Source organism: Zea mays, chromosome 3 (genome assembly GCF_902167145.1).
Source record: "Zea mays cultivar B73 chromosome 3, Zm-B73-REFERENCE-NAM-5.0, whole genome shotgun sequence".
NCBI lineage: Eukaryota > Viridiplantae > Streptophyta > Magnoliopsida > Poales > Poaceae > Zea > Zea mays.
The window spans coordinates 113810905-113835156 of record NC_050098.1 but is presented as its reverse complement, the minus strand read 5'-3'; the positions used below and the strand labels follow the sequence as shown (position 1 = coordinate 113835156).

Sequence of the window (24252 nt, the reverse complement as noted above, 5' to 3'; positions counted from 1 at the left end):
TCTCTCTTGATTTTGGTCGTGGATCAAAAGATCCCGAGCGTTTAGCACGATCCCTGTTGATGGATGAACCAATTAGGGTTAGGTCATAAAACCCTAACCCTAGACCGTTGTGTGTTCTATGGTTTGAGGTCGTGCACTCTATGTCTCTTATTGTGGCCGAAACTCAAATTAGGGTCAGGTAAAACCCTAACCCGAGAGCAATGACCTCTTTCTCATTTCTTGGTATAATCTGTCTTTTCTGTTCTCGGGTGATGAACGATGATGAATAAAAAATTGAGTTCGATCACATTGATCCGAGACCTTTCTGTAATCTCAAAAACCGAATGTGGATTAAGAGATCTAGGGGTCTTAGGGTGCCTCTGATACCATTGTTAGATTCTATGGTGCCTAGGATCGATTCCTAGACCCCTAGAATACCAATCCATAAACTAGGAAAATCCTCGATGACGAGTAGTTCTGTTCTACTGAGAGAAATAGGGAAACATACCTTCGTTACTGTTGTTGACGCGTCCTACGAGGTGGTTGTGGAGAGTTGTCGCAGTCGTCGGCGTCACCTCTGTTGCCCTACAGAGGAACAACAGGCATCGGGATCAGAGCCGATGTGGGTTGTCACTCTTCCACACATTCTGACGCTTAGACGATGGGACCTCTATGGGGATTAGGGTTTTGGGGCAAGGTATTAGCATTAGTTTTTCCTGCGACCCCTTATTCCTTTATATATAGCGTCGTGTGACCGGGGGCTCCAACCGAGGTTAGCGTGGGCCCTCCGAATCAAGGGCCCGATTAAAGAGCCGATTAGTTGGGTTAAGCCCAATCTGGTCTCTATTGACCGGCTGTAGAGGACACACCCAACGGTACGTCCTCATGACTAAAGTGATCATTGTGGTAGGGTCCTGTGAATTCCAGATCTGTATGGCCGGACGAAGCATCTTACCCCTGGATCGGGTGGGACGAAGTTCTAAGATGAAGTTTTTAGGCCCCGAGATCCTTGTCGATTGAAGTCGGGAGTCGAGCGATGTAGCGACTTGAGGACAACTCGCTTTTCCCTCGTACCCTTGTGGCTCTTGGATCGGGCGAGACGGAATTGTAAGGCAGAGCCACCCTTCACCTAGATTATTGTGGGTCGGCGGGTGAGACATAGTCGCATTTACATTTATATCAAACATCAACAACCGCCACCGCTTTTTATTGTCTCTGCAATAAATCACAGGATTGATTCACTGTCTATTACATTTAGGATTGATTTGGTGATTAAGGTATCACGAGGGGATACATAGGGATGAATCCCCTTGCTATTCGAAATGGAGGGCATGTGAAAGCTTGTTGCACCGGCAAGCTGTTGAACAATCTAGGACCGTCGAATAACAACTGCCGCCTGGACAGCAGTAGCAAACACCTTCGGATATTGCTCCCTTTTTGCAGGCCCGTTTCTCGCATTTGCAGAAACGAACAACGTTCCGAGCTGCATGCAATAAGGGCATTCAGTTACTGTTTTTACAGTAAGTTAAGGTTATTGACATTATGAGAACAATTTATATTTACTACTAGTAAGAAACTGTATAATAAGTAACTTGATTCAAATGCGCATGGTTGCCGATGTGCACTTACAGTATGCAGGAATCATCAAACTTCCTAGGATCACCATCAAGAGCAGGACGGCCTTGCTTGCTTCCATTGTAATTCTCGCCATATAAGGATTTTTTTCCTCAAATCAGAGATCGATGTCTATAGGGCTTTGTTTGACTACCGAATGCTTGCTGCAAGGTTCATATATATACACTCATATATGTGAAAAACCATTTATATCTAGCAACAAATGACGGAAGCAAGGCTAGTAGAGATTGATACTAGGGTATAAATCAATATCTGGTGGCAGAAATTATCTACTTTCTAGTAGCAACTAATTTCTTCCAATTTTGCAGTAACAAGTACGGGGTTTATAGTGGAGTATAAAACAACGTCTGGTAGCAGACATGATCTACTTTCTAGTAGAAATTAATTTCTTCCAGGTTTGGATCTACTTTCTAGTAGCAACTAATTTCTTCCAAGTTTATGGTGACAAATATAGTATTGTAATTACTAGTACTTAATCATAGTGGGTGAAATTAAACCAATGCCTGGATCCTATGAGCTAATAGTTAGCTTAGCTCTATTCGACCAAGAGAAAAAACTTAACTAATGGTTTAATTAATAGCTCAAGATAAACAATTTAGGTGATAAAAAGTTATTAGACGGTGTTATTTACTCTCACCATTTAGAATTAGGGGATGTTTGTTTAGGATTATAATATGTATAGATTGTATAATCTAATAAATTTTGAACGAAGTGTGAGATCAAAATTTGTTGGATTATATAATCTGGGCAGATTACAGTCACAAACAAACACCTCCTTAGCAGGTTTTCTCCCGACTAGCAGCTAGCATTTGTTATATAATTGTAACTTTAAAAATTAAACTAATTCCTAAAGCAACTGCTAACTAAACCATTGATAAATTACATATGGCGAGATTAAATCTAAGTCAAACACTAGAGAAAAAACACATCATTTCTTGTAGTGAGGATTGCTCCAGTGTAATTGGCATTGAAGATTGAAGAACGTTGCAGTGCATATTAACTCGTGGAGCAGTCGTGTGATGTTCGGATTACGAAAGTGTATGGCTATACCAATATGATTAAAGAGTTAATCATGGTGTGACTAGCAAAAAAGATTCTCATAAGTCAAAATTTTGTAATGCATGGTGCAAGTCAAATTTTGTGACAATCTACCTAAAGAAGATACATCTAACGTATTGGTATGAAATGTATGAGAGACCTGCAAGGTTTAGAAAAAGATACATCTAACGACAAGTCCAGGTTCATATCCAAAATATCAATCTTAAAATCCTAAAGGTTGCTATTATCACGAAGACACGAATGTTTTTTAACGAGACAACAAGTGCAATACATCTAAAAGTACTATATACTATTTCTTTTTTTTCCTCACTAGATTTTTAAAGTTTTAATGGGCATGAGTTTATCGTGCGGTGAGTGATGAAAAAACCCCTAAAAGATATGAGCTCTATCGAAAGTACCACTTTGACAAATATACACACATTCTTCTTTGTAATAAGAAGAGATTACAGATCTATCCATGTTTTCGTATACTATATGCTCTCTTTGTAAAGTTGTATAATAATAAGTGAAACAAGACCTCTATGTCTGATCGCACATTAACTTTATAACTAACAAGTTTAATACTCGTGCGTTGCGACGACACATAAATTATTATATTCACATCATGAAGTACCAATGTTGACTATCATTTTTCATGTTCACACCACGTCCTGGAGTAGCCCTCGTATTGCTCCATGAATGAGTCGTTGAACTTTTGAAGCTCGAAATGATGGTAGGGAAGTATTCCTCAACTGTAAGGGTAGTTGTCCGATGGTGGAACACCCTGTGTTCACCAAACAACAACATATCCATCACTTCAAAACTTCTAAAACTTGATGCGTCACAGATATGTCACCATATCAAAAGAAAAACCCCAAACTTACCCTTCCTTTTGCCAAAAAACAGAGCCTAAAACAGTGAAATTTCATGTTGCCTCCAGCAGCTTGAAGCAATAGAAAACATCTGCTGCTTTGCCGGCTCTCTTTGTCGCCTCAATGGCTCTTGGTGGCAGTCGTATTTGCGGGAAAGAGTACATAGCTCATGCAACAACACAATCAGTCACAAATAAACCACACTAATCACGACATACCAACAAAATACAGGATCTTGATGTTACCTTCTGTCATCTTGCGTGCTCTCCTCCTCAAAGATTCAAGGATGAACTTGCTACAACATCATAATCATTTTGGGCCACATCAAACTTATTGATGTAAACAAAGACAAATAAGTGTTTAATATCTCGCATAGGTTCGTTTTTTTACTAAAGTTGGACGTGGACTAAAACTTCTGAGGGGCAGTATGTTTAACCTTTCAGCACTGAACTTTAGTCTTCAGGTATGAGATATCTCTAGGTTTAGGAGGGTTAGCAATTACTCCCATCTATAAAAGGCAAACTTATTCAGAACCCCCTTTGTTCGAACGCAATTGTTTAGAAATGCTTTGCAATTTGGTAAAGCATAGAAACAAAGCAAAATAGCATAGATTTAACTAAATTAGGTTAAGAACAATTGGTGTAGGCCCAAAGCATGAAAAAATTCAATACAGTAATAACATGTACATCGTTGCAGATTAATGTGAACAAACAAACGTGTTACTAAACATACCACAAAAAAGATAATATTAATATGCTCGATCAATAATCTACATGTTATAGTTCTGATCCATAGAATTTTTTAGAATATTCTTGATGCTTCATGAATAAAATCAATGGTTGACATAATTTGAATTTGAAAGCTTCTAATTGAGATGAATCCAATCATATGTTGTTCCAAAACAGAGTACCAGGTTTAGTGCAAGAGCAAAAGGATAAAGAATAAAACATTTAGCACTATTTCACTTATAAATATTTGCCTAGGAACATTTGGACTCAGTACTATTAATGCAACCTTGTATATCTCATCAAGTGTATGTAAGCTCAAATTAAATAATGGCAATACCTTAAAATTCTAATCATATATCCAGAAAATGACCTTCAAAGTGTTGTTTTGTACAATAGAATCTAGCATAAGCCTTATTTAAGTGCCTAGCTTGTTTAAAAGTAAAATCTTAACTGGCAAAGTTTAATGGTTTCTGTTTACCACTACTATACAATTTAGACTAGAAAGGAAATCAGTTTTAAATGCTCATCATGGTGGCATAAATATGTAACTCTGGTAGACTATTGATTGCTCAACAGTTTCCAGAAGTTTGTCAAAGAAGACATTGGTAAAAGATATCGATGCAACAAATGTAACTAACATGCAAAGTTATTAGGTCTCTATATGAACTACTGACGATCTATGGCATGATTACCTTTGATCACTAAACTTGACCAATGATGAAACTAAATGGCTCTGCTCAGGGTCCTTGGTGATGAAAGAAACAACATAACACAATGACTAAAAGGAAAAGAACTACTTTTAGTGTACATATGCACCGATGTGCTACACTTGGGTGAAAATCAAAAAAATATTGATAGTTTATACTTCCAAAAAATTCTTGGATAGATCACGATAAGAGGAACAGTTATTAGGTTTCTATATGAACAATTGATGATCTATGTCATCATTACCTTTGATCATTGAACCATGACCAATGTTGAAAGTGAAATAGTGAATTGTTGCTGCTGAGGGTCCTTGGTGCTAAAAGAAACAACAAAATACAATGATGATAGGAAAAGAAATACATTCAGTGTACACATGCACTTATGTGCTACACTTCAATGTAAATCAAGAAAATAGATTAGTATTTTACCTCCAAAATTTCTTGGATACATCATGATCCTTCCCTAAAAATAAACCAAGAGCGGTAAACAAAAGTTAGCAAAAAAATATTGTAGATCAGATAGTGCTAATCATAATACAAAAGATAGAGAAATGAACTATGTAGTGCACAAGGTTCTCTTCTAGCCTTGAATTAGATCAGTCTCAATCTTATGATGGAACATTGCATTCTAAGCATTAAGAAACATACTGAAAGTAGTCCTTTTACTGAAACTTTGGCTACCCGTGGTTATACTGCATGCAAGAGAGGCAAAGGGCTTCAGTCGGTGGTGGCACCAGACCGCGTGGCGGCATTGCTACATGGGTTCGCATGATTTGCATGCGAGAACAAAATGATGGTGGGGAGAGGATGGTGATGACTGGGAATGGAATCCTAGGTGGTGTTGAGCTAAGCATCGGGTCGACCGTCAACGTCACTTCGCTGAGGCCACACGAAGATGCCAGGTGCGGTCGCTGGCTCTACTCTACAACAAGAGCACGAGGCACAACAGGAGGCGAGTGCTAGGCTTAGGCGACACAGTAACGCTCCACGAAGGGTTAGGTCATAAAACCCTAACCCTAGATGGATGTGTGTTCTCTGGTTTGAAGGCCGAGACACTCTATCTCTTACTAGGGGTTAGGTAAAACCCTAACCCGAGAGCAACGACCTCTTTCTCATTTCTTGATCTAATCAATCTTTTTTGTTCTCGGGTCATGAACGACGATGAATAAAAAATTGAGTTCAATCACATTGATCCGAGACCTTTCTGTGATCTCAAATATCGAATGCGGATTAGGAGATCTAGGGGTCTTAGGGTGCCTCTGATACCATTGTTAGATTCTATGGTGCCTAGGATCGATTCTTAAGCCCCAAGAATACCAATCTGTAAACTAGTCAAATCCTCGATGACGAGTAGATTTGTTCTACTGAGAGGAATACAGAAACATACCTTCGTTGATGTTGTTGATGTGTCTTGCGAGGTGGTCGTGGAAAGTTGTCGCTATCCTCGGCATCACCTCTTTTGCCCTATAGAGGAACAGCAGGCACCGAGATCCGAGCTGCTATAGGTTGTCGCTGATCCAGACACTCTGACGCTAGACGATGGGACCTCTATGGGGATTAGGGTTTCGGGGCGACGTACTAGCGTTAGTTTTTCCTGCAACCCTTAATCCTTTATATATAGCATCGTGTGATTGGGGGCTCCAACCGAGTTAGCGTGGGCCCTCCGAATCAAGGGCCTAATTAAAGAGCCGATTAGTTGGGTTAAGCCCAATCCGGTCTCTATTGACCGGCTGTAGAGGACACACCAAATTGTATGTCCTCATGACTGAAGTGATCATTGTGGTACGATCCTGTGAGTTCTGGATCTGTATGGTCGGACGAAGCGTCTGACCCCTGTATCAGGCGGAACGGAGTTCTAAGACAAAGTTTTTGGGCCCTGAGATCCTTGTCGTTTGAAGTCAGGAGTCGAGCGAAGTAGGGACTTGAGCACAAATCGCTTTTCCCTCGTACCCTTGTGGCTCTGGGATCGGGCGAGACGGAATTGTAAGGCAGAGCCACCCTTCACCTAGATTATTGTGGCTCAGAGGTATGGGTGAAAACGGTCGGAAACGACCGGTAAACACTAAAACCATTTTCATTTTAATATTTTTCCTCGGAAACGAGATCGAAAACGTTAACTACTGTCGGGGACCATAATTAGGGGTACCCTCAAGACGCCTAATTCTCAGCTGGTAACCCCCATCAGCATAAAGCTGCAAAGGCCTGATGGGTACGATTAAGTCAGGGATCAGTCCACACGAGCGACTCGATCACGCTTCACCCGAGCCTAGCCTCGGCCAAGGGCAGCCGACCTCGAGAAACTTCCGTCTCGCCCGAGGCCCCCCTTTTTACGGCGGACACATCACCGGCTCGCCCAAGGCCTTGGCTTCGCTCAGAAGCAACCTTGACTAAATCGCCACACCGACTGACCAAATTGCACGAGCATTTAACGCAAAGGTGGCCTGACACCTTTATCCTGACACGCGCCCCCAGCAGAGCCGAAGTGACCGCCGTCACTCCACCGCTCCACTGACCAGTCTGACAGAAGGACAGCGCCGCCTGCGCCACTCCGACTGCAGTGCCACTCGACAGAGTGAGTCTGACAGGCAGTCAGGCCTTACCAAAGGCGCCACGGCGAACTCCGCTCCGCCTGACCCCAGGGCTCGGACTCGGGCTAAGACCCGGAAGACGGCGAACTCCGCTCCGCCCGACCCCAGGGCTCAGACTCGGGCTAAGACCTGGAAGACGGCGAACTCCGCTCCGCCCGACCCCAGGGCTCGGACTCGGGCTAAAACCCGGAAGACGGCGAACTCCGCTCCGCCCGACCCCAGGGCTCGGACTCGGGCTAAGACCCGGAAGACGGCGAACTCCGCTCCGCCCGACCCCAGGGCTCGGACTCGGGCTAAGACCCGGAAGACGGCGAACTCCGCTCCGCCCGACCCCAGGGCTCGGACTCAGGCTAAGACCCAGAAGACGACGAAACTCCGCCTCGCCCGACCCCAGGGCTCGGACTCCGCCCTGGCCTCGCCGAACGACTTTCGCCTCGCCCGACCCCATGGCTCGGGCTCGGCCTCGGCAACAGAGGACAGACTCAACCTCGGCTTCGGAGGAGCCCCCACGTCACCCTGCCTAGGGCACAGACCCGCCACGTCAACAGGAATCGCCATCATCATCCTACCCCGAATCGACTCGGGTCACGAAGAACAAGACCGGCGTCCCATCCGGCCAGCTCCGCCGGAGGGGCAATGATGGCGCTCCACAAGCTCTGTGACGACGGCGGCCCCCAGCTCTCTTACGAAAGCAGGACGACGTCAGCAGGGACTCGACCGCTCCGACAGCTGTCCCTCCGCCAGGCTCCGTCGCACCTCCGACAGCCACGACATCACGCCAGCAAGGTGCCAAGATCTCTCCGGCTGCCACATTGGCATGTACCTAGGGCGCTAGCTCTCCCTCCGCTAGACACGTAGCACTCTGCTACACCCCCCATTGTACACCTGGATCCTCTCCTTACGACTATAAAAGGAAGGACCAGGGCCTTCTTAGAGAAGGTTGGCCGCGCGGGACCGAGGACGGGACAGACGCTCTCTTGGGGCCGCTCGCTTCCCTCACCCGCGTGGACGCTTGTAACCCCCCTACTGCAAGCGCACCTGACCTGGGCGCGGGACGAACACGAAGGCCGCGGGACTTCCACCTCTCTCACGCTCGACTCCGGCCACCTCGCCTCTCCCCCCTTCGCGCTCGCCCACGCGCTCGACCCATCTGGGCTGGGGCACGCAACACACTCACTCGTCGGCTTAGGGACCCCCCTGTCCCGAAACGCCGACAGTTGGCGCGCCAGGTAGGGGCACGCTGCGTGCTGACGAACAGCTCCCCGTCAAGCTCCAGATGGGCAGTTTTCAGCAACCTCTCCGGCCCGGGACGGTGCTTCGTTTCGGGACTCTGGAGTTCATGTCCTTCGACGGCAGCTACGACATGATACTTCTTCCACCGCCGCGCGACAACGACAATGGCGGCCGACAACCCGCCCGCCGGCGGCGGAATCGACGACATCTTCCCCGCGTGGTGGAAGGGCAACATTCGGGCTCGCTCTGTTCTCTCCCCCGCCAACGGAGGAGGAGGCGGGGCCGTCAAGGCCAGGCGGGAGGCCGCGCTTCGTCGGCCGTCGAGCGAATCGACGCCCCGACGGAAGGCACGCCGGACGTCGACCTCACGTTCAAGACGGAGGCAAGCGCCGTCCCCCCGCGACACGCTGACTCCGAGCAAGAAGACGACGCCGGCGCGCTCGCGGAAAGCCTGCAGGACGTCGCCCTCGTACCTGAGATGACGGTGCAACCAGTCCCCGATGTGACTACGTCGCTCCTCGTCGACCAAAAGGTACCGACTAACTCCCATCTTGCGTCATTTCGACTCGACCTCAACCCGCCAAACGACCTCGTTTTGACGGGCGCTCTCATTGAGGCGAGTGCAACCCCACTGGGGTTTCGTATGCGGTCGCCTTGGGACCGACTGACGGACGTCTCGACCTACGGGCCCTTTGGGTCCGAGGAAGATGACGATCCCAGCATCTGTTGGGATTTCTCCGGACTTGGCAACCCCAGTGCCATGCGGGACTTCATGACCGCATGTGACTACTGCCTATCCGACTGTTCCGACGGAAGCCGCAGCCTTGGCGACGAGAGCTGCGGCCCAAGCCGCGAATGTTTCCACATCGAGCTAGGGGATCCCTCCGAAGGCAACCATCTCGGCATGCCGGAGGACGGTGATCTCCCTAGGCCGGTGCCTCGCGCCGACATCCCACGGGAGCTAGCTGTGGTCCCCGCTCCGGCGGGGGGTTACGACCCACAACTCAAGCAAGTCCGCGAGGCGCAGGCCAGGCTCAACGAGGGAACAGGAGCGCTTGAGCCGATCCGTCGGGACGTCGGACAGGCATGGGTGGGCCAACCCCTGGCCGGAGAAATACGTCACCTGCCCCAAGGTCTCTAGCACCGCGTCACCGACGATGCCAGGGTCAGGCCGCCGCCCGCATCCAGCGGGGTTGGTCAGAACCTGGCAGCCGCAGCGATGCTCCTCCGCGCGATGCCGGAGCCATCAACCACCGAGGGTCGGCGAATCCAGGGAGAGCTCAAGAATCTCCTGGAAGGCGCTGCGGCCCGACGGGCCGAGAGCACTGCCTCCCGAAGGCAAGGATATCCCTCGGAACCTCATGTCGCGACTTCCCGATTCATGCGGGAAGCCTCGGTCTACACCAGGCGCACGCGCAACACCGCGCCTGCGGCCCCGGGCCACCTCGGCAACGAGCACCATCGACGCGACCGTCGGGCTCACCTCGATGAAAGGGTGCGCCGAGGCTACCACCCCAGGCGTGGGGGGGCGCTACGACAGCGGGGAGGATCGGAGTCCCTCGCCCGAACCACCCGGTCCGCAGGCCTTCAGTCGGCCCATCCGACGGGCGCCATTCCCGACCCGGTTCCGACCCCCGACTACTATCACGAAGTACTCGGGGGAAACGAGACCGGAACTGTGGCTCGCGGACTACCGCCTTGCCTGCCAACTGGGTGGGACGGACGACGACAATCTCATCATCCGTAACCTCCCCCTGTTCCTCTCCGACACTGCTCGCGCCTGGTTGGAGCACCTGCCTCCAGGGCAGATCTCCAACTGGGACGACTTGGTCCAAGCCTTCGCTGGCAATTTCCAGGGCACATACGTGCGCCCCGGGAATTCCTGGGACCTTCGAAGCTGCCGGCAACAGCCGGGGGAGTCGCTCCGGGACTACATCCGGCGGTTCTCGAAGCAGCGCACTGAGCTGCCCAACATCACCGACTCGGATGTCATCGGCGCGTTCCTCGCCGGCACCACTTGCCGCGACCTGGTGAGCAAGCTGGGTCGCAAGACCCCCACCAGGGCGAGCGAGCTGATGGACATCGCCACCAAGTTGGCCTCTGGCCAGGAGGCGGTCGAGGCTATCTTCCGAAAGGACAAGCAGCCCCAGGGCCGCCCATCGGAAGAGGCTCCCGAGGCGTCTGCTCCGCGCGGCGCCAAGAAGAAAGGCAAGAAGAAGTCGCAATCGAAACGCGACGCCGCTGACGCGGACCTTGTCGCCGCCGCCGAGTACAAGAACCCTCGGAAGCCCCCCGGAGGTGCAAACCTCTTCGACAAGATGCTCAAGGAGCCGTGCCCCTACCATCAGGGGCCCGTCAAGCACACCCTCGAGGAGTGCGTTATGCTTCGGCGTCACTTCCACAGGGCCGGGCCACCCGCCGAGGGTGGCAGGGCCCGCGACGACGACAAGAACGAAGATCACCAAGCAGGAGAGTTCCCCGAGGTCCGCGACTGCTTCATGATCTATGGAGGGCATACGGCGAATGCCTCGGCTCGGCATCGCAAGCAAGAGCGCCGGGAGGTCTGCTCGGTGAAGGTGGCGGCGCCAGTCTACCTAGACTGGTCCGACAAGCCCATCACCTTCGACCAGGCCGACCACCCCGACCATGTGCCGAGCCCAGGGAAATACCCGCTCGTCGTCGACCCCGTTGTCGGCAATGTCAGGCTCACCAAGGTCCTGATGGATGGGGGCAGCTGCCTCAACATCATCTACGCCGAGACCCTCAAGCTCCTGCGCGTCGATCTGTCCTCCGTCCGAGCAGGCGCTGCGCCCTTCCACGGGATCATCCCTGGGAAGCGCGTCCAGCCCCTCGGGCGACTCGACCTCCCCGTCTGCTTCGGGACGCCCTCCAACTTCCGAAGGGAGACCCTGACGTTCGAGGTGGTCGGGTTCCGAGGAACCTACCACGCCGTACTAGGGAGGCCATGCTACGCGAAGTTCATGGCCGTCCCCAACTACACCTACCTGAAGCTCAAGATGCCGGGCCCCAACGGGGTCATCACCGTCGGCCCCACATACAAACACGCGTTCGAATGCGACGTGGAGTGCGTGGAGTACGCCGAGGCCCTCGCCGAGTCCGAGGCCCTCATCGCCGACCTGGAGAACCTCTCCAAGGAGGTGCCAGACGTGAAGCGCCATGCCGGCAACTTCGAGCCAGCGGAGACGGTCAAGGCCATCCCTCTCGACCCCAGTGGCGACACCACCAAGCAGGTCCGGATCGGTTCCGGGCTCGACCCCAAATAGGAAGCAGTGCTCGTCGACTTTCTCCGCGCAAACGCCGACGTCTTTGCGTGGAGTCCCTCGGACATGCCCGGCATAACGAGGGATGTCGCCGAGCACTCGCTGGATATTCGGGCCGGAGCCCGACCCGTCAGGCAGCCTCTGCGCCGATTCGACGAGGAGAAGCGCAGAGTGATTGGCGAAGAGATCCACAAGCTAATGGCAGCAGGGTTCATCAAAGAGGTATTCCATCCCGAATGGCTTGCCAACCCTGTGCTTGTGAGGAAGAAAGGGGGGAAATGGCGGATGTGTGTCGACTACACTGGTCTCAACAAAGCATGTCCGAAGGTTCCCTACCCTCTGCCTCGCATCGACCAAATCGTGGATTCCACCGCTGGGTGCGAAACCCTGTCCTTCCTCGATGCCTACTCAGGGTATCACTAGATCCGGATGAAAGAGTCCGACCAGCTCGCGACTTCTTTCATCACGCCGTTCGGCATGTACTGCTACGTCACCATGCCGTTCGGTTTGAGGAATGCGGGCGCGACGTACCAGCGGTGCATGAACCATGTGTTCGGCGAACACATCGGTCGCACAGTCGAGGCCTACGTCGATGACATCGTAGTCAAGACAAGAAAGGCTCCCGACCTCCTCTCCGGCCTTGAAGTGACATTCCGGTGTCTCAAGGCGAAAGGAGTCAAGCTCAATCCTGAGAAGTGTGTCTTCGGGGTGCCCCGAGGCATGCTCCTAGGGTTCATCGTCTCCGAGCGAGGCATCGAAGCCAACCCGGAGAAGATCGCGGCCATCACCAGCATGGGACCCATCAAGGACTTAAAAGGTGTACAGAGGGTCATGGGATGCCTCGCGGCCCTGAGCCGCTTCATCTCACGCCTCGGCGAAAGAGGTCTGCCTCTGTACCACCTCTTAAGGAAGGCCGAGTGTTTCGCTTGGACCCCTGAGGCCGAGGAAGCCCTCGGCAACCTGAAGGCACTCCTTACAAAGGCGCCTGTCTTGGTGCCCCCGGCGGATGGAGAAGCCCTCTTGGTCTACGTCGCCGCGACCACTCAGGTGGTTAGCGCCGCGATTGTGGTCGAGAGGCAAGAGGAAGGGCATGCATTGCCCGTTCAGAGGCCGGTCTACTTCATCAGCGAAGTGCTATCCGAGACCAAGATCCGCTACCCACAAGTTCAAAAGCTGCTGTATGCTGTGATCCTGACAAGGCGGAAGCTGCGACACTACTTCGAGTCTCATCCGGTAACTGTGGTGTCATCCTTCCCCCTGGGGGAGATCATCCAGTGCCGAGAGGCCTCGGGCAGGATCGCAAGGTGGGCGGTGGAAATCATGGGCGAAACGATCTCGTTCGCCCCTCGGAAGGCCATCAAGTCCCAGGTGTTGGCGGATTTCGTGGCCGAATGGGTCGACACCCAGCTGCCAACGGCTCCGATCCAACCGGAGCTCTGGACCATGTTTTTCGACGGGTCGCTGATGAAGACGGGAGCCGGCGCGGGCCTGCTCTTCATCTCACCCCTCGGGAAGCACCTGCCCTACGTGTTGCGCCTCCACTTCCCGGCGTCCAACAATGTGGCCGAGTACGAAGCTCTGGTCAACGGATTGCGGATCGCCATCGAGCTAGGGGTCAGACGCCTCGACGCCCATGGTGATTCGCAGCTCGTCATCGACCAAGTCATGAAGAACTCCCACTGCCGCGACCCGAAGATGGAGGCCTACTGCGACGAGGTTCGGCGCCTGGAAGACAAGTTCTTCGGGCTCGAGCTCAACCACATCGCTCGGCGCTACAACGAAACTGCAGACGAGCTGGCTAAAATAGCCTCAGGGCGAACGACGGTCCCCCCGGACGTCTTCTCCCGGGATCTGCATCAACCCTCCGTCAAGCTCAACGACGCGCCCGAACCCGAGGTACCCTCGGCTCAGCCCGAGGTACCCTCGGCACAGCCCGAGGTACCCTCGGCCCCCGAGGGCGAGGCACTGGACGTCGAGGAAGAGCAGAGCGGGGCCACGCCAGATCAAGATTGGCAGGCCCCGTACCTGCAATATCTCCGTCGAGGAGAGCTACCCCTCGACCAAGTTGAGGCTCGGCGGGTAGCGCGACGCGCCAAGTCATTCGTCTTGCTGGGCGACGAAGAGGAGCTCTACCATCGCAGCCCCTCGGGCATCCTCCAGCGATGCATCTCCATCGCCGAAGGTCGGGAACTGCTGCAAGAAATGCACTCGGGGGGCTTGCGGCCACCACGCAGCGCCCCGAGCCCTTGTCGGGAATGCTTTCCGACAAGGCTTCTACTGGCCAACGGCGGTGGCTGACGCCACTAGAATTGTCCGCACCTGCGAAGGGTGCCAATTCTATGCGAAGCAGACTCACCTGCCCGCTCAGGCTCTGCAGACGATACCCATCACCTGGCCCTTCGCTGTATGGGGTCTGGACCTCGTCGGTCCCTTGCAGAAGGCGCCCGGGGGCTACACGCACCTGCTGGTCGCCATCGACAAATTCTCCAAGTGGATCGAGGTCCGACCTCTGAACAGCATCAGGTCCGAGCAGGCGGTGGCGTTCTTCACCAACATCATCCATCGCTTCGGGGTCCCGAACTCCATCATCACCGACAACGGAACCTAGTTCACCGGCAAAAAATTCTTGGATTTTTGTGAGGATCACCATATCCGGGTGGACTGGGCCGCCGTGGCTCATCCCATGTCGAATGGGCAAGTAGAGCGTGCCAACGGCATGATTCTACAAGGGCTCAAGCCTCGGATCTACAACGACCTCAACAAATTCGGCAAGCGATGGATGAAGGAACTCCCCTCGGTGGTCTGGAGCCTAAGGACGACGCCGAGTCGTGCCACGGGTTTCACGCCGTTTTTCCTGGTCTACGGGGCTGAAGCTATCTTGCCCACTGACCTGGAATACGGCTCCCCGAGGACGAGGGCCTACACCGATAAAAGCAACCAAGCTAGCCGAGAGGAATCGCTGGACCAGCTGGAGGAGGCTCGGGACAGGGCCTTACTACACTCGGCGCGGTACCAGTAGTCCCTGCGACGCTACCACGCCCGAGGGGTCCGGTCCCGAGACCTCCAGGTGGGCGATCTGGTGCTTCGGCTGCGGCAAGACGCCCGAGGGAGGCACAAGCTCACGCCCCCCTGGGAAGGGCCATTCGTCATCGCCAAAGTTCTGAAGCCCGGAACATACAAGCTGGCCAACAATCAAGGCGAGATCTACGGCAACGCTTGGAACATCAAACAGCTACGTCGCTTCTACCCTTAAGATGTTTTCAAGTTGTTCATATACCTCGCACCTACGCAAAGTTTAGTCGTCAAGGAAGGGTCGGCCTAGCCTCGGCAAAGCCCGACCCTCCCTCGGGGGCTAAAAGGGGGGAGACCCCCTCTGCGTCGAATTTTTCCTCGAAAAAGGGTCTCTTTTTAGCAGGATTGCTTTCGTGCTTCTTGACTACTTCGGAAAGCGGATCCTGGAAACGGCGGAGTACATGTAAGCAGCCAAGGCTGACCGAGCCGAGGGACTCCCACGCCTCCGGGATACGGATACCTCACTCATCACCTTCTGCGAGAAGTAACTCGCGCTCGGATAAAGCGACTCCGTGGACCGAACAAGTCTTCACGTTCGGAAGCTCTCCTACCGAAGCAGTCCTTCAAGCTTTCTCGACTAAGTCGGGGACAGGGCCTCATGGACGGGTGAAAGTACGCGTAAGCGGCAAGGCCGACCGAGCCGAGGGATTCCCACGCCTCTGGGATACGGATACCTCACTCGTCCCTTCCGCGAGAAGCAACTCTCGCTCACACAAACATCCCTGTTACCGACAGAGTCCAGATGCTCGAAACAAGAGAAAAAAAGACGCAGCTTCGCAAGCGCGGCGAGGGTGTGTTTTTCTGGCCTCGGCGGCCGCAGAAAGCACACGCTACAAGATGATCTGATCCTGCAGGCTCGGGTCTTCACGCTGAAGGGAGCCGTAGCACCCTCGGCATCGACGACGTCTTCAGCAAAGTCCGACCCAGCCTCGGACGGCGACGCGGTCCAGGGACTCCTCCGGGAATCCGGCCCGAGCAGGCGGCTCGGCCGGTTACCCCTGGGGCCTCGGTCAACCGGCTTCCAAGGGCGCCAGCCCGACCCGAGGCCTCGGCTGATCGACTTTGGCGTCGGCTCCACTGACGGACAACACAACTAGGCTCCGGCCAACCAGGTTCCCATTCTCGAGCCAACTCCGCCTCTGTTCATACTGATATCGCTACCCCTGGCCTCGGCCCATCGAAGGGCGGCCGAGGGGTCTCTTTAACTAAGCTAGAGGAGCCCCAGAAAACAAGGCCGATCGGGCCGAGGGATTCCCACGCCTCCGGGATACGGATACCTCACCCGTCACCTTGACACGGGGCGACTCATGCTTGGTAAAGCGGTTCAGATAATTAACAGGCGAGACTTAGTGCTCGAAAATGAGGAAAAAACACGGCTCCGTGCCGAAATTACATACATGTTCAGGCCCCGACAGCCGCAATGAACAAAAAACACTGGCATTCGAAGTGCCACTACAAACGGAACTCCGGTTCCCCCTCCGCAGGCACGAACAACCCCACTCCGAGGGGGAAGGCCTGCGGAGCAACGGAAGGCCGACGAACGGCGCGCCGTCACCTGCTCCAGCAGCGGCGACTACGACGACTTCTGCTCCGAGGGGCCAAGCAGCGGCAACGCTGACCTCAGGCTAGATGCCGCTGCCAGGAGGCCCCCGCCCATGCCAAAACTCGTAAGGCAAGGACGGGCAGAAGGCCGTAGAGTTGGAGGTCAGTCCGTGGCTGGCCCCGGCTATCTCGCCGGCAGCAGAACCTCTTCAAGCTGCCGTGGCAGATGCCGGCACTGCGAGCGGCTCCGAAGCCACTCGCGCCCGAAAGCCAGGCACGCTGCAGCTGCCAGCGCCACGGACGACGGCCGCCCTTCCCTCCGATCACTGAGTGAAGGAGCGGGCCGCCGCCCACGCGGGGGCCGACCTCAACTCGGCGCACTCCCCTCCCTAGCCCTGGTGATGAAAATCCTTGAGGCTGAGGGAGGGGCAGAGGCCGCAGCCCGGCTCGCTTTCCCCCACCATCAAGCCGGAGGTCGCCATCTCAGGTGACCGCCGGTGGGGGGGGGTGCGACCGGGCTGCGTGATGAAAATCCTTGAAGCCGAACGATGGCTGAGAGGTACCAACTCCCATGGAGTTGCGTTCCTCCAACGAGGAGGCGAAAAGGCGGCGGATACCCCCCATCCGGGGGCTTGGAAGATGGAAAGACACGACGCATAAGGGAGGAAGAAGACATGGTTGCCTTCTGAAAGGAGTCCCCCTCCTTTTAAAGGCAACTCTCCCTACGTGCGCCCCCAGACGCCGCGGGCTGAGTCTTCTCCAACACGCTCCAAGGCCCTCCCCTGCGACTCGGGGGCTGGGTCCCGCATGTCATGCAAACCGGCTCAGAGCAGAAGAAGCCAAACCGCCGCGCGTGGTGCGCACGACCGTCCAGCGGTTACAAGCGACCCCCCACTTTGGCCCAGACCAACGGGCGGAAGGGGCGGGCAGCCATGCAGGCGGCATGCAACCGCGCCAGGTGGACGCGCTTCTCCGACTTCTGACACGCCAGCTTGGAAGCCCAGGCCCACGCGTCAAGCAATCGGCGCGCCAGTTGCTGCATGCAAGCAACCGCACCACCACTTGTGCCACCATGACGCCTCTTCGGTTGCGGAGCCTATGCCGCGACTTGAGGCGACCCAGCAGCGCCAGCCTGGCGCGTCGGTCAAAGCGACCGAAAGTGGGCCGGCAGTAATGGCGGTGGCAGGCGGGCGGACGCAGCGGCCACGTCGTCAGCCAGGCTCACGTCCCATCCTGGGACAGCAAGAGAGCCTCCTCTCACGGCGTGAAGACGGTGCACCCGTGACCCGTTCCTCGAACGGATCGCGCACGTGCAACGGCCGCCCCGCCAACCACTCGCCCCGTCGCATTAACTCCGCGGCGGGACAGGCGGCGCCTCTGACGGGAGGAGCGCGCGACGCTTCACCTTCGCCGTAATAACCGCGTCAGAAAAGGTACGCCACGTTGTTCGATTTCGTATCCTTTTCCGTTTTCCTCTTTCTCTATCTCTTGCAACAGGGACCGGGGAAGGGGGATACCCCGAAAAGGATCCTTCTCCGCGAAGGAACCGGGCTCCGAGCCCCCCCTACTGATCAGGGGTTCGAAGGCTGGCCCTCCAAAGGGTTCAACAGTCGCCTCAGATCGCGTGGGCCTGACACCCACTACTGGTCAGGGGTTCGAAGGCCAGCCCCCCGAAGGGTTCCATGGCCGCCTCAGGCTACTCGGGCTCCGCGCCCATTACTGATCAGGGGTTCGAAGGCTGGCCCCCGAAGGGTTCACAGTCGCCTCAGACACCGAGCGAGGGATGACCAGGGGTACGTTCGATACATAACCGAGGCTCGGGCTGCGCTCCCGAGGTACCCTAGGACATTTCCGAGACCAGCGGGAACGATCTTGTAACGGAATCCCATCGGAGGGAGGCATCGAGCCCTCAGACCCCGTCGCCTGGGGACCGGGTCCGGCAAATCACCCGCAGGTACTTTTGGGCGTGCCTCTGGGCCTCTAGCCGACCCCCAATGAACGGGGCACGGACGTCCACTCGGATTACCCGCTTGCAGCTCACTGGAGACACCATGTTCGGTGCCCATTGAGGGTAACATGGCGCACTCCCCCCCTCCTCCTTGCGGAAAGGCGACGTAGGGGCGTATGTAAAAAGTCGAGTCTGTCCCTGATCGTCCTCTCGCCCTGTGCAGAGGCTCGGGGGCTGCTCTCGCAAAAACCGGCTCCGGCCAAACCGTTGACAGCGTCAACATACCAGCCCGAGAGCTTGGGCCCCGACCGTGCACCCGGGCTACGGCCAGTTCGCATGAGGGAACGACCAGACCAGCCGAAGCGTTACGCGGGGTATTAAGACCTCGAAGGAGTGTAACCACTCCTCCGAGGCCTCGGGGGCTACACCCGGCGGGTGCGCTCGCGCGCACCCACCGGAACGAAATGCAACCGAGAAAGGCTGGTCCCCTTGCAAAAAAGTGCGACGAAAGCCTCCAAGCGAGTGCTAACACTCCCTTCGAGGCTCGGGGGCTACTGTCGGGGACCATAATTAGGGGTACCCTCAAGACGCCTAATTCTCAGCTGGTAACCCCCATCAGCATAAAGCTGCAAAGGCCTGATGGGTACGATTAAGTCAGGGATCAGTCCACACGAGCGACTCGATCACGCTTCACCCGAGCCTAGCCTCGGCCAAGGGCAGCCGACCTCGAGAGACTTCCGTCTCGCCCGAGGCCCCCCTTTTTACGGCGGACACATCACCGGCTCGCCCAAGGCCTTGGCTTCGCTCAGAAGCAACCTTGACTAAATCGCCACACCGACTGACCAAATTGCAGGAGCATTTAACGCAAAGGTGGCCTGACACCTTTATCCTGACACGCGCCCCCGGCAGAGCCGAAGTGACCGCCGTCACTCCACCGCTCCACTGACCAGTCTGACAGAAGGACAGCGTCGTCTGCGCCACTCCGACTGCAGTGCCACTCGACAGAGTGAGTCTGACAGGAAGTCAGGCCTTACCAAAGGCGCCACGGCGAACTCCGCCCGACCCCAGGGCTCGGACTCGGGCTAAGACCCGGAAGACGGCGAACTCCGCTCCGCCCGACCCCAGGGCTCGGACTCGGGCTAAGACCCGGAAGACGGCGAACTCCGCTCCGCCCGACCCCAGGGCTCGGACTCGGGCTAAAACCCGGAAGACGGCGAACTCCGCTCCGCCCGACCCCAGGGCTCGGACTCGGGCTAAGACCCGGAAGACGGCGAACTCCGCTCCGCCCGACCCCAGGGCTCGGACTCGGGCTAAGACCCGGAAGACGGCGAACTCCGCTCCGCCCGACCCCAGGGCTCGGACTCGGGCTAAGACCCAGAAGACGACGAAACTCCGCCTCGCCCGACCCCAGGGCTCGGACTCCGCCCTGGCCTCGGCCGAACGACTTCCGCCTCGCCCGACCCCATGGCTCGGGCTCGGCCTCGGCAACAGAGGACAGACTCAACCTCGGCTTCGGAGGAGCCCCCACGTCACCCTGCCTAGGGCACAGACCCGCCACGTCAACAGGAATCGCCATCATCATCCTACCCCGAATCGACTCGGGTCACGAAGAACAAGACCGACGTCCCATCCCGCCAGCTCCGCCGGAGGGGCAATGATGGCGCTCCACAAGCTCTGTGACGACGGCGGCCCCCAGCTCTCTTACGAAAGCAGGACGACGTCAGCAGGGACTCGACCGCTCCGACAGCTGTCCCTCCGCCAGGCTCCGTCGCACCTCCGACAGCCACGACATCACGCCAGCAAGGTGCCAAGATCTCTCCGGCTGCCACATTGGCATGTACCTAGGGCGCTAGCTCTCCCTCCGCTAGACACGTAGCACTCTGCTACACCCCCCATTGTACACCTGGATCCTCTCCTTACGACTATAAAAGGAAGGACCAGGGCCTTCTTAGAGAAGGTTGGCCGCGCGGGACCGAGGACGGGACAGACGCTCTCTTGGGGACGCTCGCTTCCCTCACCCGCGTGGACGCTTGTAACCCCCCTACTGCAAGCGCACCTGACCTGGGCGCGGGACGAACACGAAGGCCGCGGGACTTCCACCTCTCTCACGCTCGACTCCGGCCACCTCGCCTCTCCCCCCTTCGCGCTCGCCCACGCGCTCGACCCATCTGGGCCGGGGCACGCAGCACACTCACTCGTCGGCTTAGGGACCCCCCTGTCCCGAAACGCCGACAACTACGGAAACGAAAACGACATTGGTAATTCGAAAGCATAGGAAAGGAAAGTTCGGTATGAAAATTACACTGGTTATGATCGGAATCTAAACTTCGATCGGTAAGAACTGTAACATGTACCCTCAATTGACTTCAAAAATTCATGCAAGTCATACATTCATATAAAAATAGTAATAATATATAAGGTAGGAGGTCACAAAAAATATATAAAGTAAGAAGTCATACAATAATAAAATCATTATTATATATTTAAATAAAGTAGAATCCGATGTGTATAATGATATGGCACTTACATTCTATTTGTACTCCTACTACTTGTCATAGTCAATATAATTAGTGTTCTCTTGGTCCTTCTTAAGTTCTCGTGCAAATTATGAATATATGTATCAAGAATAATAACAGGTAAGAAAATATAAATAAGTTTTATAAAATTTTCAAATGATTCTAAACTATATACCATTAGATAGATCTTGATTTTAGAAGATAATAAAATTAGTTTTATATTTTTCTAAGCTAAGATGAATTTATTATGAATTTATAAAGATCAGTTCAGATTTAACATTTTCTGGAAAATACCGAATTTATTACTGACAGTAAAATACAGAATAAAAACGGTAATTTTCGAAAACGGTCGGAAGAGGCGCAAACCGTTTCCGATTCCGAGTTTTTCGACCAATTCGGTTTCCGTATTTTCGGTAGACGTTTCTGTTTCCGTTTAGACCTAAGTTTCGGTAAAAACTTCGAAAACGATTCTCGGTATCCGAAAATTACCATTTTCGTTTTCACACCTAGTCGTAGGTCGGGTGAGACATAGTCGCATTTACATTTATATCAAACATCAACAACCGCCACCACTTTTTTAAATTTGTCTCTGCAATAAATCACAGGATTGATTCACTGTCTCTTACATTTAGTATTGACTTGATGACTAGGGCAGGATCTGCTTGCTATTTGAAATGGGGGGCATGTGAAAGCTTGCTGCACTTGCAAGATGGTGCACAATCCTGGATCGTCGAATAACAACTGCCGCCTGGACAGCAGTAGCAAACACCTTCGGATATTGCTCCCTTTTTGCAGGCCTGTTTCTCGCATTTGCAGAAACGAACAACGTTCCGAGCTGCATGCAATAAGGGCATTCAGTTACTGTTTTTACAGTAAGTTAAGGTTGTTGACATTATGCGAACAATTTATATTTACTACTAGTAAGAAACTGTATAATATGTAACTTGATTCAAATGCGCATGGTTGCCCGATGTGCACTTACAGTATGCAGGAATCATCAAACTTCCTAGGATCACCATCAAGAGCAGGACAGCCTTGCTTGCTTCCATTGTAATTCTCGCCATATAAGGATTTTTTTTCTCAGATCAGAGATCGATGTCTGTAGGGCTTTGTTTGACTACCGAATATAATGGTTGCTGCAAGGTTCATATATATACACTCACATATGTGAAAGAAAACCATTTATATCTAGCAACAAATGACGGAAGCAAGGCTAGTAGAGATTGATACTAGGTTATAAATCAATATCTGGTGGCAGAAATTATCTACTTTCTAGTAGCAACTAATTTCTTCCAATTTTGTAGTAACAAGTACGGGGTTGGTTGATACTGGAGTATAAATCAATGTCTGGTAGCAGACATGATCTACTTTCTAGTAGAAACTAATTTCTTCCAGGTTTGGATCTTCTTTCTAGTAGCAACTAATTTCTTCCAAGTTTATGGTGACAAATATAGTATTTTAGTTACTGGTACATAGTCATAGTGGGTGAAATTAAACCAATGCCTTGATCCTATGAGCTAATAGTTAGATTAGCTCTATTCGACCACCCCCCAAAAAAACTTCACTAATGGTTTAATTAACAGCTCAAGATAAACAAATTAGCTGATAAAAGTTATTAGACAGCGCTTTTTACTCTCACCATTTAGAATTAGGGGTGTTTGTTTGGGATTGTAATATGTATAGATTATATAATCTAATAAATTTTGAACCGAGTGTTAGTTCAAAATTTGTTGGATTATATATTCTGGACAGATTACAATCCCAAACAAACATCCCCTTAGTTGGTTTTCTCCCGACTAGTAGCTAGCATTTGATATATAATTGTAACTTTAAAAGTTAAACTAATTCCTAAAGAAACTGCTAACTAAACCATTGATAAATTACATATGGCGAGATAAAATCTAAGTCAAACACTAGAGAAAAACTCATCATTTCTTGTAGTGAGGATTGCTCCAGCGTAATTGGCATTGAAGATTGTAAAACGTTGCAGTGCATATCAACTCGCGAAGCAGTCGCATGATGTTCGGATTAAGAAAGTGCATGGCTATACAGATATGATTAATGAGTTAATCATGATGTGACTAAAAAGATTCTCATAAGTTCAAAATTTTGTAATGCACAGTACAAGTCAAATCTTGTGACGATCTACCTAAAGAAGATACATCTAACGTATTGGTATGAAACGTATGAGAGACTTGCAAGGTTTAGAAAAAGATACATCTAACGACAACTCAACGTTCAGATCCAAAATATATCAATCTTAAAATCCTAAAGGATGCTATATCACGAAGACATGAATAATTTTTAATGAGACAACAAGTGCAATACATCTAACAGTACTATAACTCTTTCTTTTTTCCTCACTAGATTTTAAAGTTTTAAAGGGCATGAGTTTATCGTGCGGTGAGTGATGAAACCCCCAAAAAGGTATGAGCTCTATCGAAACTACCACTTTGATAAATATACACCCATTCTTCTTTGTAATAAGAAGAGATTACAGATCTATCCATGTTTTCGTATATTATATGCTCTCTTTGTCAAGTTGTATAATAATAAGTGAAACAAGATCTCTATGTCTCATCGCACATTAACTTTATAACTAACTAGTTCAATGCTCGTGCATTGCGACGGCACATAAATTATTAGATTCACATCATGAAGTACCAATGTTGACTTTCATTTTTCATGTTCACAGCACATCCTGGAGTAGCCCTCGTATTGCTCCATGAATGAGTCTTTGAACTTCTTGAAGCTCGAAATGATGGTAGGGACGTATTCCTCAGCTGTAAGGATAGTTGTCCAATGGTGGAACACCCTGTGTTCACAAAACAACAACATATCCATCACTTCAAAACTTCTAAAACTTGATGCATCACAGATATGTCACTGTCGGTATCTAGTGTCCGACCGCACACCCGGGGATACCCTCGTGGTGCTTTTGGGTTGGACGGTGTTGCTGATCGTAGCTTGATGGTTCGTGTCAGGAGCACGAGAGTGAGAGAGAGAAAGAGAAAGAGAGAGACGGGCGATTTTCTGCAGGATCGGGCCGTTTTGAGAGGCGTAATACCCTACTTCCTGGGGTGGCTTTGTATGCGTGGTATGTTTTACAAGTGGTG

General features: G+C 52.4%; 2 protein-coding genes across 2 annotated transcripts; both read right to left on the bottom strand.

Moving 5' to 3' along the window:
• Positions 1-1159: 1159 nt before the first annotated feature.
• LOC103650254 (uncharacterized) lies at positions 1160-1744 on the bottom strand. The gene is made up of 2 exons (NM_001346674.1): positions 1609-1744; positions 1160-1462 (listed from the first exon to the last, which is right to left on the bottom strand). The coding sequence occupies exons 1-2, from the start codon at positions 1688-1690 to the stop codon at positions 1293-1295; spliced, it is 252 nt and encodes an 83-aa protein (NP_001333603.1). The 5' UTR covers positions 1691-1744; the 3' UTR covers positions 1160-1292.
• Positions 1745-21685: 19941 nt separating this feature from the next.
• Positions 21686-22305, bottom strand: LOC103650255 (uncharacterized). The gene is made up of 2 exons (XM_020551114.1): positions 22119-22305; positions 21686-21971 (listed from the first exon to the last, which is right to left on the bottom strand). Exons 1-2 carry the CDS (start codon positions 22198-22200, stop codon positions 21802-21804), a joined length of 252 nt encoding a protein of 83 aa, XP_020406703.1. The 5' UTR covers positions 22201-22305; the 3' UTR covers positions 21686-21801.
• Positions 22306-24252: the final 1947 nt, after the last annotated feature.

Bases quoted from the DNA above. Each gene is read 5' to 3' on its own strand.
- LOC103650254 (NM_001346674.1), bottom strand. From the start codon at position 1,690: ATGGCGAGAATTACAATGGAAGCAAGCAAGGCCGTCCTGCTCTTGATG. The intron at 1,463-1,608 runs GTAAGTGCACAT...TATTGCATGCAG, and splicing joins TTTGATGATTCCTGCATACT to CTCGGAACGTTGTTCGTTTC.
- LOC103650255 (XM_020551114.1), bottom strand. From the start codon at position 22,200: ATGGCGAGAATTACAATGGAAGCAAGCAAGGCTGTCCTGCTCTTGATG. The intron at 21,972-22,118 runs GTAAGTGCACAT...TATTGCATGCAG, and splicing joins TTTGATGATTCCTGCATACT to CTCGGAACGTTGTTCGTTTC.